Below are 20557 nucleotides of genomic sequence, written 5' to 3'. Positions count from 1 at the left end.
TAATTTAAAGGATTGTGTCCGATCAAGGGGAAAGATAGCTTGCTTGTGCCGGCCACATGGTGTTCCCTTTGCTCTGGTGACAGTTTCTATGGTTTGTTTAGGTTTTAACATGTCCCAGAAGGTGTTGCTGTACCGTGAAGGTGTTAGGTGCTGCAGTAATGAAACAGGAGATGAAATGGAAGGCTCATAATGTGTCTTATCATTTGGGGCCTTCCTGGAGGAGCCCAGCTGAAATTTCGGAGTGGTCAGCATGACATTTGAAAGCACTGAGACGTTGTGTCATTATTTCTAGACTACTGCGGTAGTTAGTGGAAAGACTTAAAGTTCACTGCAGTAATTGCTGACAGCTTCCTCAGAATGAGAGGTGCTTTTAGTAAGCATATGCAGCCTACGGAAAAGGCAGCCTGCTAGGGACCTGAAAGGGACCAGTGGACTTTGTAAGATGAGAGGGACAGAAATGTAGATTGAGGCGCTTTTTTTTTTTTGAGCCCATGAAGTAATTACATTCATTTTGTAGGTGGAAGAGAAGGAAAATGACTTTTAATGGCTGTTCATCTGTTTATGGTCTTCAAGCAAAGAACAATGCCCGACTTCTGAAATGCCTCCTATATGTTTTCAGTAACTAAAAATACAAGACCTGGTGCCCAGGTTGTCACCGGGAGCCAGGCAGGTAGTGTCAGTAGACTTGGCACAGTGCTGCAGAAGAGCTGATCCCTGCTGTAAAAGCATTCCCCTCCCTGGAAACCTGCAATTTGCCTCAGTCCCAGATGGGGAGGAAGCTCGCAAACAGCCTGGAGCCATACATAATGGCAGGGCTCACATCCTGACCCAGCCAGAGTAAAAGAAAGGAGAAATTCAAGAGGGTCCATAACTATTGGAGTTTTATGCTTTTAGCGAAGGCCATGGTACTCTTCCCCTTTGTGAAGTCAGTTTGTTCTGTTTGCCTTGCCTCTCCCCTCTCCCTCTCTGGATGCCGTCCAATTTTCAACTGAAAGAAACACGTGAGGATGGCATTTTAATCATAGTGCAGCCTCATCTGCTTAAGCCACAAACATTTATTGCTTAATAAAGAACACCTTGCACCCGTGCCAGCCGGCTTCCCAGTGTGTATACCGTACATATATGCACATGCGCTGACATGTAGTGTGCTCTCACTGGGACCTTCAGTAACACAGTGAGATGGGGAATTAAGAATGTTGTGTTTTAGCCTGAAGTTTTAAATACATCCTCTAAAAGTTGGATGTTTATCCAAACTCTTCACCTGAGAACATATTTTTTTATGAATAAATCCATATTGCCATACCAAATGACCATAGTAATTACCAATTTCATAGCTTGTTATTTATATGAAAAATTTGAATAGTCTGATATAGTCTGGAAATATAAATTCTGAAGAGTAGAGGGACCTCAAGAATTCTGTCCCTTGGTAGGGTGGCATGACGTATTAATTTCATCCATTTCTTAGGTAAGGAGTTCCAGCCTCTGAGAAGGTGAAAAGGATCAGACCTTCTGTGCTAAATCACAAGTTTTAAAAAAGGAATAATAAAATGCAGTACTTATTTGTAGATTTTACTCTCTATGTTACCTAACCAGAAAGCTCCAAGCATTGTACATGGAGTATTACTAGTGGGATAAAGTACTCTCTTACATTTGATAAGCCCACTAGCTTACTTTTACAAGCTGAACGCTATTTATACATGCTTCAACTATATGAACACTGCTTTGCCTATTACCTAGAACTATATGGTTACTTTAATGTTCCATGTACTTCAGTTAGCAGCTTTGGAAAGGCGACTAAATGGGTGATTTGGAGATGGAGACAAACAACTCAGGAGTAATCAAAACTCTCATTGTTGAATAGAAGGAAAATAAATTTAAAGTGCCCCAATTCAGAAGTTTCTTTTTTTTTTTTTCTCCACTGATGAACATATGGAAGTGTTTCTCGGTCATTTATGCCTTATATATTGCACTGGCATTTCGTAGTAGTTCAAGATCAGTGGTGTTCGGAGTCCCTGTTTTATAATGCACAGTCACTCACATATAAAATGGGATGCAGATATATATATTTATATTTATATTTATATTTATATTTATATTTATATTTATATACAGACACATATACATTCCTACATTTCAGCAGAGAACATGACAGAGATTGCCCTGCAATGTTACTGAGTCTGGTACATATTTGTAGGACAATATAATGAATGTTTCATGCACTCATACATGGTGTGGTATCTATGTTTGGCCAGAATGTTCTTTCTCCTTTTACTTTATAATTTCTTCATTATGTAAACAATCATAGTACTATCTTCATCCTTTTTATAGTATGTAGTGCCCTATCATACCTATAATTACTTCCCTGGGCACACTAGTACACCAAACTTCCTATTCTTATCCATCTGTAACTTTGCACCATTGACAGCCATTTCCCTGTCTTTCTCTCCCTCCTGCTTCAGGCTTCTGCTAACTACCATTCTATGAGGTCAGTTGTTTTAAATTCCATGTATGAGTAACATCATGCAGTATTTGTCTTTCTGTGCCTGGCTTTCTTCACTTAATATAATGATCCCGAGTTGCATCCATCCCATAAATGACAGGATTTCATTTCATTCTTTTATAGCTGAATAATAGTCTATGGTGAATCTACCATATTGTCTTAACCTATTCATCACTTGATTGACAGACAGATTTATTCTGTGTCTTGGCTATTGTTACTAGTGTTGCAGTGAACATGGGTGTGTAGTTGTTTCTTTAGCAGACTAATCCATTTCCTTAGATACCTACCGAGTATTAAGATTGGCAATTTATATAATAATACATTTTTAAGATTCTGAGGAACTTCCATACCCTTTGCCACAAAGTCTGTCCTAATTCAAACAATAGCACCCAAGGGTCTCTAATCCACTTGCTTCCCACCTGTTATCTCTTGTCTTTTTGATAACAAGCATTCTTACTACATGGGGTGATACTTCATGTGTTTCTGATTTGCACTTCCCCAATGGTTAATGATGTTGAACATTTTTGTAGATACAGCAGTTGGACATTGCATGTCTTCTATTGTATTAAATATCTATTTGATTCTTTGTTTACAAGTTCTGTGTGTACACAGAGGACATTAAGGTGTCTATCAGGTGTCTCCCTAAGCTGCTTTCCACCTTATTTTTTGAGAAACGGTCTCTCATTGGACCTAGAACTTTCCAAAATTGGGTTTACAGACACGCTCAACGCCCTCCTCTTTTTCATGGTCCTCATGCTTACACGGCAGACACCTTAGAAACTGCATCATCTCCTCAGCCCCCTTAACTATATCAAAGGTGAAGTTTGCAAATATTGTCTTCCATTCTGTAAATTGTCGCTCTAGTGATGTTTTCCCTGGACAGCTCCAGAAGCTTTTCAGTTTGATAAAAATCACACTTGCCCGATTTTGGTTTTATTTCCCCTGACTTCGAAGTCTCCTCCCAAAACTCCTTGTGTGTCTGATGCCCTGAAGCATTTCCCTCGGGTGTTTTCTCCTAGTCATTTCTCCCAGTCATTTTGTATTGGCAAGTCTTGCATTTCAGTCTTTAATATTTTTGGTTAATTTTGGTTAGGTTTTGTAACTGGTATGAGAGAGGGTTTTGGTTTCATTATTCCACATGTGAGTGTGTAATTGTCCCAGCAAGGTCTGTTAACAAGACTGTCTTTTCCCAAGCCTGCTCCTGACACCTTTGTTGAAAATCAGGTGGATGTAGGAATGTGGGTCAACATTTGACTTGGTTTTGTTTCATTGTCCCATGCCAGTTTTTAATGCCAGTGCCATGCTGTTTTGAGCACCAAACCTTTGTAGCCCAACTTCAAGTGTGGTGATGTGATGCCTCCTGCTCTGCACTTTTCCGCCTACTTACTCTGGCAGTTTGAGAGTTTTGCGCCTGTTTTTGTGACCTCTTCAATTTCTTTTAAAGCAGTATTCATTTGTCATCTGTGAATGTGAGCAAGTTTTTATCCACACTTCTGCGTGCCTCTAGCATATGTGAGGCCAGAGCATGACTTGCAGGACATGGGAGTCAGACTCCAGTACACAGGCTTCTGGGAATCAGACTCCAGTACACAGGCTTCTGGGAGTCAGGATCGTACACAGACTTCTGGGAGTCAGACTCCAGTACACAGGCTTCTGGGAGTCAGACTCCAGTACACAGGCTTCTGGGAGTCAGGATCGTACACAGACTTCTGGGAGTCAGACTCCAGTACACAGGCTTCTGGGAGTCAGACTCCAGTACACAGGCTTCTGGGAATCAATCTCCAGCACACAGACTTCTGGGAGTCAGACTCCAGTACACAGGCTTCTGGGAATCAATCTCCAGTACACAGGCTTCTGGGAGTCAGACTCTAGTACACAGGCTTCTGGGAGTCAGACTCTAGTACACAGGCTTCTGGGAGTCAGACTCCAGTACACAGGCTTCTGGGAGTCAGACTCTAGTACACAGGCTTCTAGGAGTCAGGCTCGTACACAGGCTTCTGGGAGTCAGGCTCATATACAGGCTTCTGGGAGTCAGGCTCCAGTACACAGGCTTCTGGGAATCAGACTCCAGTACACAGGCTTCTGGGAGTCAGGCTCGTACACAGGCTTCTGGGAGTCAGACTCCAGTACACAGGCTTCCGGGAGTCAGACTCTAGTACACAGGCTTCTGGGAGTCAGACTCCAGTACACAGGCTTCTGGGAGTCAGACTCCAGTACACAGGCTTCTGGGAGTCAGACTCTAGTACACAGGCTTCTGGGAGTCAGACTCCAGTACACAGGCTTCTGGGAGTCAGACTCTAGTACACAGGCTTCCGGGAGTCAGGCTCCAGTACACAGGCTTCCGGGAGTCAGGCTCCAGTACACAGGCTTCCGGGAGTCAGGCTCCAGTACACAGGCTTCTGGGAGTCAGACTCTAGTACACAGGCTTGGTCACAAGCACCTTTACTCCCTGAGCCATCTTGCCAGCTCTAGTTTCTTTCTTCAGTGTTTTATTATTTTCTTTAAGAAGATTTTGCTTCTTTGGCTAAATTTATTTGTAGGAGTTTTTTCTATTGATCTATGTTGTGGCTGTTGTCAAGGATGTAACATCTTGATTTCTGTTCCAGATAACTGGCATGTAATAATACTGATTTCTGTTATATGTATATATAACATTATATATATTATGTTTTATAGAAAGTGTTCATTCATTAAGGTTAGGAAATAAGATATGTTCATAGTTAATAAATGTGATACTGTTCCTTTGAAGAAAATCAGTATTTGGCACAGATATGCTAAAAATTTTGCCTGGTAAATTACCCTTAATCACTGTTTTTTGTTTTTGTTTTTTCTTGCTCTTGAGTCAAAGTGCTTTATTGGCTGCACATTTTTAATTGACCAACCTTGCATCATTTATCCCTTGCCTTTATACATAACAAGGAGCCTAAAGTTGTCTGTGAAAGATGTCATTGGCTTTTCATAGGGGTTACGTTGAACTTGTAGTTGACTGTGGGCAGTGTGGACATTTTAATAGTGTCCAATCTTCTCATCCCTGAACACATGGTTTCCTTTCAATCTTTGTGCATATGCTCTACAATTTCTTCAACCAATGTCTTGTAAGTCTCACTGTATAAATTCTTTGCTTTTTAGTTAAGTTTATTCCTAGGCAATTTCTGTACCAATTGTGACTGGGATTCCTATGTTGATTTCTATTTCCCATAATTGGCTGCTGCTCTATTGCAACATTATTGGGTTTTGTATGCTGATTTTGTATCCTGTATCTTTACTGTACTTATATTCTAATAGTTTGGGGTTTTTTTTGTTTGTTTGTTTGTTTTTAAGTGAAGTCCTTGTGATTTTTCTCTATATACAAGGTCATGTCATTTGCAAATACTGGCAACTTGGTTTCCTCCTGTCCAGTGGATAGGCTTTGTTTCTTTCTGTTGTCTGATTGCTCTAACTAACACTTCTAGTATTGTGTTGAGTATATGAGGTGAAAGTGGGCATTTTTGTCTTATTCAAGATCTTGAAGAACAAGCCTTTGGCTTTTCTACTCAGCATTATGTTAGCTGTTGGCTTATTATTTATGCCCTTTATTACATACCAGTTTGTAAGTATTGTCTTAAATGCTACCATGGGACCTTCTTACCTTTACTTTAGTAATGATACACCAAACATTCAACTTACTTAATGGTATATATTTATGATACGGTTTTATCCAATTTTTAAAATAAGCCACATAGCTTTATGTTTTATGTATACTGTTATGCTTAATGCTCAGAATGTAATACCTTGATACTTATTAAACAAGAAAATTGAGACAGGTTTTTTAAGGAACTATGGCTAATAAGTGAACGAACTTGTCCTTAAGCTCCAGGATCTAGCTTATGCTCTTAATCTTTGGTTGCTCTAACTGACTATGTGGCTACAGTCTTGTGGTTTTTATGTAGAGGATATTATCCACTCTATACATACAATAGGAAATGAGGATATTTGGTAGGTGACTTAACATTCATACATAAGTAATTTAAAGACAGGTATTCTAATCTACCCTTTCCATTTCCTCATGTGGTGCTTTGTGATTTTTTTCTTTTAGCATAGAGGCTCTGTAGGACACTCACTAGAACCAGAAACCAGACATGAAGGTTGTAAAGAGAACTGCTGCCGCCACATTGTGGAAAACCAAAATAGACTTAGAAGTATTAAGATTTGCTTGGCAGCTGTCCAGGTTACTGTCTCTTAATCACAGGTTTTTCTCTTGGTCACTACTTGGTAGGTTTTGTGGGTTCTATGTCTATCATTGACCAACCTGCATCCCCTTGGCCAAATGTGGAATCTTAAATGATGTAGACAAATAAGAGTGTGTGTTTGGAAGCCCTTGGAAGGACCTTCCAGTCTTGGTCTCAATAGGTATGACCACGCAAGGAGGGTGGAACCCAGAGTGTGGACAGCATTGGATTCTCTTGCCGCTTCAGAGACTGTGCTGAGCTGCTGCAGAGCCAGGGGCTGGATCTTCCCTCTGTTGGAGTTGCTACATTCCTTCCTGCCTTCTGACCTCGTTAAGTGTCCTTAGTGGCCTCTGGTGATCCTGTGCTGTGCTTCCCTTTGGGAGCATGCCCACTGGGCTGGACTGTATAGTAATGGTTTTCCCTTTTACAGAAATCAGGTTAAGAATTTTGTTCTCCTCTTATTAAAAATATTTCCCAACATAATTTGTTTTGTAAGGCTCCCATAGTTATGTTAAACATGATTGCCAAACACCAGTTCAAAGTCAGTTGCTCTTCCATGAGATGAAATCCGTGCTCAGAAAACTTGGCAGTAAGAGCTGGTCTTTTTTTCCAAATAGACTCACACAATTTTTTCCTTACCCCAAACTGGCAAGCAAATTACCCATATTAGACATGGAATTATATATGTACACACTGTGCTAACTTATCCTTTCTTAATGTGTTGGCATTTCTTTTGTTGTTAACTAATAACTCGTCACTGCCCTGCTTATGATGAACAGGCAATATAGCAAGAATTTGGTTCTCTGGGAGTGCTGGGTCCCAGTGTTGGTTGGTTCTGAAGAGCTGTGCAGCTGAACTTGTTATTTCACTGATATCTTCATCCATAACATGAAGATGAAAATATACTTCAGTGATTGTTGCTAGTAAATCTGTTAGTAGTCTGGGAACTATCACCTTTCCTACAGTGATATTGATGCTGTTTTGTGCTTAAAACTTATCTCTATAGCATTAAGTTTCTCAGGTGTGATTAAATTTTGCAAGTTTTCAGTAACTTAAGTAAAGTAAAATGCATAAATCAAAGCGGGGCGCTGGAGGCGCACGCCTTTAATCTCTGTGAGTTCAAGGCCAGCCTGGTCTACAGAGTGAGTTCCAGGACAGGCACCACAACTATATAGAAAAACCCTGTCTCACAAAACAAACAACAACAACAACAAAAAGCCCAAGTCATCCGCAATGGTTTAACAAAGTATATAGTAAGTGGCTAGTGTGTGTGAGGTCATGTGAGGATAGCATTGTTGTACCACTGATTTCACACTGTATAACCTTGATGACTGTAATGGTAGGCATTGTAAAATTAAAATGTATGCATTAATGAAATCCATAGTGTTAGGACAACATAAGTTTCACAGAAAGAGAACTTGTGGCCTAAACACTTTCCTGAAAAGAGTAAAACTACAGATTTGACCTCAGTCTTGTCCTTATTTGGATGGGAAAGGCTGGGGAGATGGTGTTACTTGGCAAGTGCCTGAAGCATTGTCATAAAGACCCAAATGTGGATCACCAGCACCCATGTCAAAAAGCAACATTCACCTAACTCAAGCCTCAGGGCACATATCTGTAATCCTAGCACTGGGGTGGTGTGGAGGGCAGCATGGATACAGGTGGATCTGTGACGCTCTTCAGCTAGCCAACCAGCACAGCTCCAGGCTCAGGAAGAAACCCTGTCTCAAAAATAAGGTAGAAAGTGATTGAAGAATACACTCAGCTTGGAGCCCTCCACACAAATACACAGACATGCAAACATCAACACAACACACACACACACACACACACACACACACACACACACACACACACACACGGGGAACATTTCAAGGTGATATGAAGGAGCAACCTGAGAGTGCACCCCAGAGAAAGCCGCTGCTCAGTTGACACCAGTGTCTGGACTTGTCCGACCCTTCACCAAACAAATACTTGGAAGATCTTGTGAGGCAGCTGCTTTGCAAGACTGACCCATCACTTACCCACACTTAACAGGAATAAAGTTTTTATATCCTTTGAAATTTCACCGAGGAGTTTAAAATGATTGCATATACTTTAAGATAACACTGGTTGTGATAATTTTTATTTTGTTTGGCCCGTTGGTTGATTCTTGGTGAATAATTGTCCTTTACATCAGTTTTGAAGTTATTTTGGGTTTGCTAACACCTTATTTAAACAGCTGCTGGACTAGTAACACAAATTTCATCAAGTTTGGTGTGTCTTTTTCTAATGTTTAAAAGAAAGTTGTATTTGTGTAGATTCAACTTCAGATGGTTATGTAGAAGTATTGAATCAATTAGTGTATTTAATGCTATTTCAGGCACCTAGCATAGACTAAGAGAAATTGTTTCTGAGTTTTAAAATCCCTGAAGTGCCCACTTGAATTCTTATACAGCAGAAACCGAGTATATAAAAATAGAATCACACATGATAACCACTTTAATTTCGGAAGAATGACATTCTAGCCTCCTTTTCTTTTTCTTATGAAACTAACATTACTTGGACTTCCGTAGTATTTGCTTTCATTAAAGTTTCTAATTCTAAATTTAATGCTGGGGTGGTAGTAACATACTACCAGATGTGGTGCCATGGGGGTGTAATCCTAGGTATGAGGAGGCAAATCTAGGTGCATTCCCCGAGACTTGCTGGCCAGCTAGCCTGGTGTACTTAGTAAGTTTCCAGAATAGTGAGCAACCCTGTCTCAACATAAATGTTTAAAAGGCATGTGATACCTGTGGAACTACCCTCAAAGTTGTTCTCTGGCCTTCACACACACAAATACACACACACACACACACACACACACACACACACACACACACGGTAACATCTAAAAACAAATGGCAAAAATAGCATTAGGAACAGCTTCAGAGCTGTTAAGACATTAATTCAGTTTGATGTGGGTAACCATGCGCGTTTGCTTTCCACCACAGTTATACTAAAATAAAGTAGATCAGTTGATGAGAATGAACTAAAAAGTCAAATGTGAAGTAGTGTTGTATCCACACATGAATGTAATATTCACGTGGACCATCTCCCTCACATAGCAAGAAACAAAACAGAACAGACTTTTCTTTAAAAGTAGGGGTTTTGCTTGATTTCTGAGAAAGAACTTAAATCTGGGTAAATAGACAAGGGGAGTGGAAGGAATTGGGGCAAGAGAAGAACATGATAAATATATTTAAATATGTTTAATTTACATATTTTATATATGAAAATTGTTTTAAGTAACAAAATATAATAATAATAATAATAATAATAATAATAATAATAATAATAATAATGGAGTCATAGAACTTAGGCCAGGAGTATAAATCAAGCCAAGTGCTTGTTGAGCATACACAAAGACCTAGGTTGGGTCCCTAACACAACCTTCTCCCCATGAAAGGGTAAAATATCTGCTGCTTATTACATTTTATTTAACCTTTATTGGTGGTTGGTGATTAAAAGTAAAACAAAACCCATTTACTTAATAAGAAACAGGCATTAACAAGACAGTAGGCATATAAACAGAGATCATGAAGGAGTTTGTACCTAAAAACAGATAATTCACTAATATAATTAACTTATACAACATATTTAGTGAATGAAATACTACAAAGGTTAGCGAGAGTTTCCTTTCGACATTTTGAATACATTGAATATTTTATTATATATCCATGACTCAAATTTCACATGAGAGTTTGCCATCTCTAGTGACTGATTCCTTAAAGAAATATGAAATAATTAAAAAGAATTTAACAAGAAAGTTTTTTATATGCATGGTGGAATGTATGAAGGTAATTTTCAATTGTCAGAAATTGAGAGGGTAAATTTTACTTTCCAATAAAAGAGAATTTGGTTTTCAAAGTTAACCTCAGTAAATTTTAGTTGGAAAGTTGTGGAAACAATGTAGGAACCAGAACTGGAAGTATAATTATCATAGTATTTTGATCATATAAGCTTTCTACAAATTAAAACTTTATTACTAGTATGAGCTGATTCTACTAACCCACAAGCAGATTTGTTAAACTTCCTGGACAGGAAATAATACAAGTGGCTTGTGATGTGTTTTCTGCATTTGCAAGATGTAAGATTAATCAGATAGAGTATAGGAGTACTTTCTGTCAAATTGATGACTTCAGTTTTTCAAAAACATTTTTTAAATTTTCAGTTTTTGGGGTGTGTGTATGTGTGTGTTTGTGTGTATGTGCGTGCACATGCTTTATAATAATCTGTATCAGTTTACCTGTATATAAGCTTTCATTCAATGTTCTTGTTAATGTCTCACTAAGGAATGAAAGGCAAGTATAGTGTGGCCCTCTGCTCCTTGTTATATATCTTGACACAATGATGATTTTGAAGCTTCTGAGTGTAGGTAGCCCAGTATGCTTACTAAAGAAGCTTATAATAGAAGATTGTTTGGCTGAGAAGTCATTTTTTCTGAAGAGCTTCTTTTATAGCTTTGAATTACACAGTATGGAAGAACACATCAGACTTACATAAAATCAAATTAGCTTCCAACTTATATAGAGTGAAATTAGCCCGTTTATGAGAACATATTCCTAGACCACATTGTGAAAATAAGTCCATGTAGTGAAGGTTAAAACTCCAATTCCAAAAATTGAAAACTAAAGTATTTTATTTAGTGATTGACAGTTGTATTAGGCTCACTATGCTTTAAACAATGATAGTCAGCTCTTTCTTAATGTGGACATTTAAATTTATACCTTTTCCCTAACACTTGAATTTTATCATTAAATTCTTCAAACATTATAGGTGGTCTATAGAAACATCTTATGTTGAAAAAAAAAAACATACCATAGTTTTTGGGGGGCTAGAAAGGCTTCTATTTAGTGGTTAGGATTTAATGGACATTTTATTTAATTTCCTGCTTCTTTAACATAGGATTTCAACTTCAGACACAGACATTAGAAATGAGTTACTTTGGAAAATATTTTTTACGTGGGCTACCATTTTGGGTGAAGTTTAGTGTATGAGGTGTATATATAGTAATTTACTATATAAGGAAAGCAACGGGACACAGATTTACACATGATAAACACGATTACTTAAAGCATCAGTATTAAAAAACCCATACTATACTTTATCATTTTTTTCTGTTTTAACTACAGTGAAAATAAATATTTCCCTGGTATTTGCCTCCATTATACTCATCTAGGGAGAATAGGCCCTCATAAGGATATTTTAATCTGACAGTGTTTTTTAAATGACATTTTGTCTGTGTCCATTGTTGTTGGGTTTGGATATCCTTGTTGTAATGGCCTCTGATATTTAAAATCAAGTTGTATTTTTTTTTATAATTACGTTCTATTTTGATATTTGAGAGATCTATACTTTTATGGGAGTAGTCTGCACGTGCAAATATCTTTTTCTTGAGTTCTGAAGAGAAACCCTGGCAAGCTTTATGGCGGTTAAACATGGCTTATCAAACAGTAGCTAATTCATGAATAAAATGAAAAGTCAAAATATTTGCAAAATACATCAGCAGTGCAGGCTAGGTTCCCGGGAAATGGGGGAATAGGCCTGGGAGACATTCTAGGGAGAAGTGTTCCTAACAGAGTATAGTTTTTGGAATATTTGCATATGCATAGTGAGGTATCTTGGGCAGACACCTGAAGTCTGAACGGAAGTAATTGCCGGTGGTATTTCCAGCATCCTCCCCTGCTGGCTACAAACTGGCTTGTGCCATTGGTTGTGAAATATTCCGCTTACGGTGTCACATCAGTCCTGAAATCATTTTAGATATTAGGGAGTTTGGGGTTTTGATTTTCAGAATAAAAAAAATTTAAACTCAGTGAGAAAGTTTGACAACCTGGTAGAAAAATGGGCAAATAATGTTGATATACAGTTTTCAGAAAGACCATTTTAAATTTATAACAGTGAAGTTCACCCATAATTTTAAATGCCTGTAAAAATACAAGAGTTTTCACACTGATCTTTCTGTGTGGATATCTACATATGTAATAGCAACAGAGACTGGATTATCATAAATCTCTGCTGATAGTCTAGATATATAATTTATTTTACATTTTAAATGGATTCAGATAGACTTCTAACTGTGAGCATTATGATCATGATTTCTTTAGAAGCAGAGAGTGAAGGATTCTGAGCATTTGCTAAAAATGCCTTAATTTTCTCATTCAATCCTTTACATTGTTTAATCTTTCTTCACAATGGCATGGAATCTATAACATAAAACAGGATTGGAGGAATGAAATACATAATGGATTTAGTAAAACTAGTGAGTGAATACTGTTTGAACAGCTCTTATATATCACGAGGTCTGTGAGCAGGCATGCTGTGGGGCGGGGATATAGTGTTGAGTAGAGTATTGTCCCGTCTCCTCTTAAAAATCCAGTAGGATCATATCAGTTTCTAAGTTGCGAGATTCAGTAAGGATGGCTATCCCTTTGTGGATTATAGAGCAGTTTACATCCTGTAAGTTAATTAATCTTCACCAAAATCTTACAAAGTAATTATAGCACCATATTGCCTGAAGAAAAAGAGAGACTTATGAGTACTGAGTTTACCCATTTCATGCTCAGATCAACCCTGCAAAGTGGAGGCATTATCATCTCCATTTTTTGGAGGACAAGGAGAAATGCTAAGATGCTTAACAATTTAAGAATGTAAGTACTCCACTCTTAGCAAAGGTTCTGCCCAAACCTTATTCAGCAATTTGAATTCATTGCCGCTTTTCAAATACACGATGAAGATTCATAGGTTAAGTAATTAGTGTAGGATTATACTGCTGGCACTCTATAGCACACTGCCTCTGATTAGAGAGCTCTGCAGAGAGGGACAGAGAAACGCCATCATGATGGCACCCTGTCCTGGTAAGCAGTAGTCATGAGTCAAGAGTACGTAACCTTTTCAGGAAAACAACTGTCATAAACAGAGCATACAGGCAGTAACCATCTAATTTGTTATGTCGAAGAGCTTCAGTATGGATTCTTAATAAACTTTCAAGATCGCAAGACCGAAACCCTGATGCTAATTTAAAGCCTGCCTCTACTTTGTAAAAGGACTGAGCCATTTAGATCAAGGGCTGTGCTAACAGAATTCCAACTTTTCTGTGGGATGATCCAAAAACAGCAAACAGAAGGCATTAAGTTTCTTAACAGTCACAAGTGTGTACATGCGTGCTCTGGCATTCCTGTTACTGATTGCTCTTTGATTTGTAGAGATCAGTGTTCAGTCACCTTGGTTCACAACCTAGTAGTGTGTTCCAGAGAGGACTATTTTTGATGCATGTAGGAAACAAAAGCAGGGTAACTTAAGATGGCAAGGTTTATGCACTTTCCTTCACACTGATACAGCTCTCAGATGAATGTTTGTGTTTAGTCTGACTTGGGGACATTTGCCTTGACAGTGTGCCTTTATAGGTGACAGACAGACGTTTGTGGGATTAAGATCTTGACTTGTTTCTCTTGCTCTGTGCAGAAGCAGGTTGACACAGGCACTCTGATGGGAAGCAGAGAATGTGACATGAATGTGATTGTTCAATTAAGATGAGGGGTGGCTTAGTGGCTTAAGAAATTTTTAACCTTGCGTCTTCCACGCATGCTTTTCATTCTTATTAACTTTAGTGACCAACTTTAAAACATACAACAATTAGTTCAGGACTTGCATAAAAGCAATGTAACTGAGTGAAATAAATGAGGAGGAGCGGAAGTCGAGGGGGTCTGTTGTTCACCTAGAGTGCGTCTAAGTGGTCTTCATTCTCCCCAGAGGCTCCCTCCCTAGAAGAGCATTGCACACAGTGTGGGTTGACTTAGTACATCCTTCCCATCCATTCCATAGAGTGACAGTGGACAGGAAAGAAATGAGGGTTACAGCACGTAACAGTCTTCAATTCTTTTAAATTACAGCAAATTCCGTAAAACTGGAAATGCAGAGTGATGAGGAGTGTGAGAGGAAACCCCTGAGCCGCGAAGATGAGATCAGGGGCCATGATGAGGGGAGCAGCCTAGAAGAACCCCTAATTGAGAGCAGCGAGCTGGCTGACAACAGGAAAGTCCAGGACCTTCAAGGCGAGGGAGGAATCCGGCTTCCGAATGGTAAACTGAAATGTGACGTCTGTGGCATGGTTTGCATTGGGCCCAATGTGCTTATGGTACATAAAAGGAGTCACACTGGTAAGCAGCTGAACGAATAACCCGATGACTGCCTGTGGCATCTGATGTTGATATTACCTGACATCTACTCTCTTTCCTTTTTATTCAGGGGTGGCAATGTGAAGTTACCTTTTCAGAATTCTGCTAGTATTGGATTGCTGGGAAGCAGAAAGTAGCCGGGGTCTTGACTTCCAGCTTTCAGATCTGAATAGCGTGTCAGAAAAGAAGTTTGGGATTCAGTTTCCACAGTTCTTAATATAGCAATAATATGATAAGGGTTCAAAAGGTATAGGAGAATTTCGTGGAGTAATTTAATCTTTTTATATTTGTATACCTATTTTACCATACTCATGGGCAGGTAATATAGTTTGCCTCCTAGGACCTTATACTACAAAATAGCGCTCACACATTTATGTAGGAATGGACCATTTTCCCTTTGGTAAACTCCTTGAAATATTGTTTCTGGTCAGTCTTCGCCGACCAAAGGTCTCTGTAGCAGGAGGGTACTTTCTCTAGTTCAAGGATGTCACTTTTAGTTTTCACTCTGGAAAGAGATGGTTAGGGTGAGACAAGTCAAAGGATGGCAGGTATGTAGGTAGAAATGTGGAATTGTGGAATTAGGTGAGGAAATTACCTGTGGATAATTTAGTATAGGCTGTTACGCATTGAGAGATACAAGTACTTCATAAAAACACACCAGATGAGGAGGGGACAGTGTTATATAAATCTTCTCAAAGTTTTTGATAGAGGGACATAGGAAAGAAAGGACAGGAGGGAAGGAAGGCAGGGGAGAGTGGGCAAACACAACACAATGAAGTTGTGTGTGTGTGTGTGTGTGTGTGTGTGTGTGTGTGTGTGTGTGTGTTGTTCTAAGGGATAACAGTTATTCTTTGATGAAGTTTTAAGTTGAGCAGGGCAGGGTGGCTTGCCCCTGTAATCCCAGTGTTTGGCAGTTGGAGGCAGGTGGATCAGAAGTTCAAGGTCATCCTAATTGACATAAAATTTGAGGCCAGTGTGTGCTACATGAGACTGTCCCCAAACCAAACAACAACATTTTCAAATCAGGTGTGGTGTCACATGCCTTTAATCTCAGCACTGGTGAGGCAGAAGCAGGAATCTTGAATCTCTGAATTCAAGACCAACCTGGTCTACATAATGAGTTCCAGGCTAGCCAAGGCTACATAGTGAGACGCTTTCTAAAAAAGGAAGAAAAAAATTTAAAGGAATATGTCTTCTACTAAAACATGATAGTATTCTCCAGTAAAATACTAATAATGTTCTCAGTTTTAAAATGTGTTATTGTTTTGAGAGAATGAGAAATCACATGAAAGAAATTTATTTTAAAATTTTACTTCTAAATAATCAACTTAAAATTTTTATTCTAAAATGTGCTATAATTATATATTAAAGCATTTTTAGTTCAGACCTCTCATGACACACAGTTGAAGAAAATCAAGTTGTCTAACTTGTATCCCTTGCCTAGAAAAGGTCACCAGTGAGGCTGGAACCATGTTACTCTGATTTCTAGGCTAGTTTAATTCAAATACACACAAGTGGACCGTTACTATACCATCAACTTCTTATAAAGTGTCACTATAAATTAAGGCCGTTGCTTTTAAATTACAATAAAATTTTCACATTCAGATTAACATATTCATATCATCTACTTTCCAATGTATGCTTTTTTATAACTATAACAATTAGCATTTTTGCTTTGTTATGAATATTATTTTAAAAGTATGTCATGTTTGAAAATGTTTATATCACTAATGAATTCTTCCTTTAATATTTTAAATGTCTCGGAAAAGTTAAAATATACCAAGCTTTGGTTTCTATTCCATAAGGAAAAAAGTACAAGACTATAAAATTAATCTATTTTTATTCCATGCCCACGAAATAACACTGGCTTGGAAAAGGGGTTTACAAAGCTGTGTTTATTATATTAGAGTGAGTATCTTGAAGAACATAACGCCCATTTAAATGAATAATTTTCATTTGAAATATTAAAAGAATTCAATTATTTTGCAGTTGAGTTTTATTTGCTGATAATTTTAAGACTAAAGTTTATACTAAATATTAGTTTGGGATGATTTTTAATAAATCTGTTTTGTTAGTTAGGAGAATTCAAAGAACGCTAGAACTGTCTCTTGAAGACTTAGTTTTAATTTGTATTTTATTGTGACTGTTGTGAAATTCGTTTTTAATAAAATAATTCAACACCTACTCCACTTTCCACTATGTATTGACTACGAAAGTGGGATGGAATTATTTAAACACTGAAAATGATATCATTGGTATAGGGCTTGTTTATAAATCATCACAGATTTGCACACATCCTAAGATATGAGACTCACTGATAAGGGCAAGGAGAAAAAAAAAAGTAAGGAACCATTTGAAGTTAACTCAATAGCACAAACTCCTTTGCCTTACTGACCTATTTTAAAAACTAGAATTCCTTCTTCAGATCTGGGAGACGTTTGTAATTTCAATAGATGTTCATAGCGAAACTTAGGATGCTGTGACACTCTATTAGATATGGCATCTTCAAATAGGCCCTGACTATGAATTTCTGATGACTTAGTTGATTCCAGTTGATTGTCATAGTCTCAATTCTCCTATAATACCATTGGTGACAGGCTTTCTTTGTGTTTCTTTAAACTTCTTGTAGCAGTGTATAGTCAGAATCTAGTCTCCAACCAAGTGTTTCCTCTGTAATAGTAGGAACTACTGTCTTCATTAGAGAGCTTCCTACTCTTAAAAAAAAAAAAAAATGTATGTGTGGCTAAACAAAAGCCACTGTCAGATCTAATGTACAACTGACATACAAGAATGGATGTAACCACCCAATCTCTTCCAATTACATGAGGTATCAGATCTACTGCACCTTTCTTCTTCCTCTTTTGTTCTCTACTAAAGTGCCAATTCCAGTGTCTTTTAATGGCTTCTTGTCACTTCTTTGGCATTGTCACTTTAGTAAATAATCAGGTAATATTTTCATCAGATACTCCAGGCACTCTTCACTGGGAGTATAGGTACAGAAAAACAAACAAATAATTGCAGAGACTCAATTCACATGTGAACATGAATATGTGATAACATTATAAGTGTAGGCTACCCTTAAGTTTGCTTCTCTTTGAAATGTAGCTCTCTTGTCTTTGTAAACTACAGCATTTTCTAGCCACTCTCATGTTCCAAGGCTCTCTAATGTTTGTTGTTGGTTTTCCAACCCAACACAGGAACACCGTCTTGTCTTTGAGTCACAGAAGCCAACCGGCCCCTGTTCATTTGCATGTTGTTTGAATGCTTAAAACACATTTTGGATGTGTTTATGAAATTATATCAATTACTGAAATTTCACTTGTCCACAATAAAAAGTGGTGCATAAACTAATTCAGGCAACCAGTAAATTGGTTGGGCTAGTGTTTAAAGAACAATACCAGTTTCTCATGATGGAGCACACCTGTAATCCAGGGATGCAGATGCAGGAGAGGTCAGTCTCTGTTACAGAACAAGTTCAAGGCCAGCTGAGCTTCCTAAGTTCGTGTATCCAAAAGCCACGAAACGCAACAAAAACCCATAATCAGCTTTAGAATGAACGCGAGGACTACTATGACCGCGTCTCAATTAATTTTCTTTATTGTTAGTCCATTCTTCTGTACCCACCAATGGGAAGGTCGCTTGTCACAAATACAATAACCTGCTTTGGGTTTGAATTGGATTGCTCTGCAATATTACTACTGTAAGCAAAGAATCTGTGAGGATTTTAAAACTTTTTTTCCATTTGTATATGAAGAACATAATACTTTATATAAAATATAAACTGACTCAAAAAAGAGCCAGCTGATTCTCCATTTGGTTTAAAGAACAAATTAAAATAATGATGCATTGTTTAAAGCCCTCATGACAATATGTCATTGTTTTGTACTTATATAAAGGAAAAGTAGGTAATTTTTTTACCCTAAATTCAAAATAATTCTACCTCTATGTCTAGGCTGGGAAATATTCCACAACATTGAATATCAGGATTCCTAATATTTTACAGAATTTTTTAAATTGAGTCAATTAATTTTTTATTAATTAACTATGCATATATTCATACACACATACATATATACATACATATAAATAGGTAGATAGATATACACTATATTGAAACATTCCTAGAATTTAGTTATGTATACAAAGAACAGTTAATCTGGTTTATCCTCTTCTGTAATAGTAGTGGTATTGAGAGTATCACTCTAATTATAATTTCAGTATTGAATGCAATAAAACAACTATGTTGTCAGAGTGCTACCTAGTTCTATTTAATCACGGCACTACGCATAGTTAAACAGATTTCATACTAAAATGAATAGAGCCTGGAGCTGACAGGCAAAGAAAGACCAAAGAGATGGAGATGTAATAGTGATTCACACCAGTAGTTCTCAAAGGTGTACCTGGTTGAAACTGGAGTAGCTTGTTGCTAGAGCCTTTTCTGTTATTAGCGAGGAGCGAGAGTGTAAAGCACACTAGCCTTGTTCTTTACATCTCATGCCTTTGGGCACGGAGTCCTCCTTATACCCAGCAACAGAGCCATACCAGATGGACAGGGAGCCCTTTCATTGTCGGCCCCTCTCTGAGGTGTTCTTAGTAAAAAACTTCAGAGATACCTGGAGTACTTTGTAATTGTTAACACACAGTTACTCCGTCTTTACTCTCATAAAACTTGATTAGATTACCTAAAAATTATTTTTAAAAGGAGGGTTCCCCTTTAATATTACTTCCCTTCCAGACTAGCATTATTTTTAAATGCTGAATTAACTACTTTAATGTAGAGATTATAACCATCCATTCAAAGATTATTAATGATTTAAAGACAGTGGAAATCAGCTTGCTGCTAACGCAAACATGATTTCAAACTTTTCAACAGACCTACTAATTTGATTTCTTTTTAAAGTTATTGTGTCCTGATTTGTCACTTTCCTAGGAAAAAACTTACACAGAGTCCAAGAGTAAAATCGAACAATTGAAATAAAAAGTACAATTTATGTTTGCTGTTTTCTTTATTCACAAAGCTACTTTGTTGAAGTATCCCTGTCTTTCCTTTTATTAAAATTCCATGTCAGGGTGGAGAGTAGATAATTATGATTTTAAAGTTGCACTCTGTCATTTCCTTGGAGAAAAGAATTTTAAAGAATCAAAGCTACATTGTGTATGTGTATGAAATTTAAAAAGATCTTAAAAATTTAGGTTTAAGAGCCTGCCATCATAACACCCACCCAAGAACAAGCGCTTGGACACTCTAAAGCAAGAAAACCATGCCATCAACTTGGTTTACATTGCAAGACCTTTCTCAACAAACAAAACAGAATATTTTTTTATTAATATCAGAATTAGATTTTTGGAGACAGGGTCTCACTCCGTAGACCTAATGGTCCTTGAACTCTTGGAGATTCCATCTCTGCCTCCCAAGTGCTGGAACTAAGGGCATGCACCACCTCTCCCAGCCAGAATTAGATTTTAAGATTAAGTTATAAGACTTCTTTGAGGCATTTTAGATTTCAACAAATCAAACTAGTTAAATAAAATTCAATCTAAGCTAATTTTAATATGTTGAGTTTTTAGCCTAATGTCTTTGTTAATACCTTTTATAACTTAGCTTTAAAAGCTCCATGTCTTTTTTAAGAAAAAAAAAAAAGTCATGA

General features: G+C 37.6%; 1 protein-coding gene across 2 annotated transcripts in view; it reads left to right on the top strand.

Moving 5' to 3' along the window:
- Ikzf2 (IKAROS family zinc finger 2) overlaps nt 1-20557 on the top strand; it is a 154774-nt gene that overhangs the window by 91191 nt on the left and 43026 nt on the right. For both annotated transcript variants that reach the window (XM_036172734.1, XM_036172733.1), the window contains one exon: nt 14625-14891. In XM_036172734.1, coding sequence (XP_036028627.1) covers nt 14625-14891 — 267 coding nt within the window. The remainder of the gene's footprint in view (nt 1-14624; nt 14892-20557) is intronic.

The sequence above is a fragment of the Onychomys torridus genome, chromosome 23, assembly GCF_903995425.1.
Source record: "Onychomys torridus chromosome 23, mOncTor1.1, whole genome shotgun sequence".
In the NCBI taxonomy this organism is placed as follows: Eukaryota; Metazoa; Chordata; class Mammalia; order Rodentia; family Cricetidae; genus Onychomys; species Onychomys torridus.
Note: the sequence above shows the minus strand (reverse complement) of the source record. Positions and strands in the feature narration are given on the sequence as shown.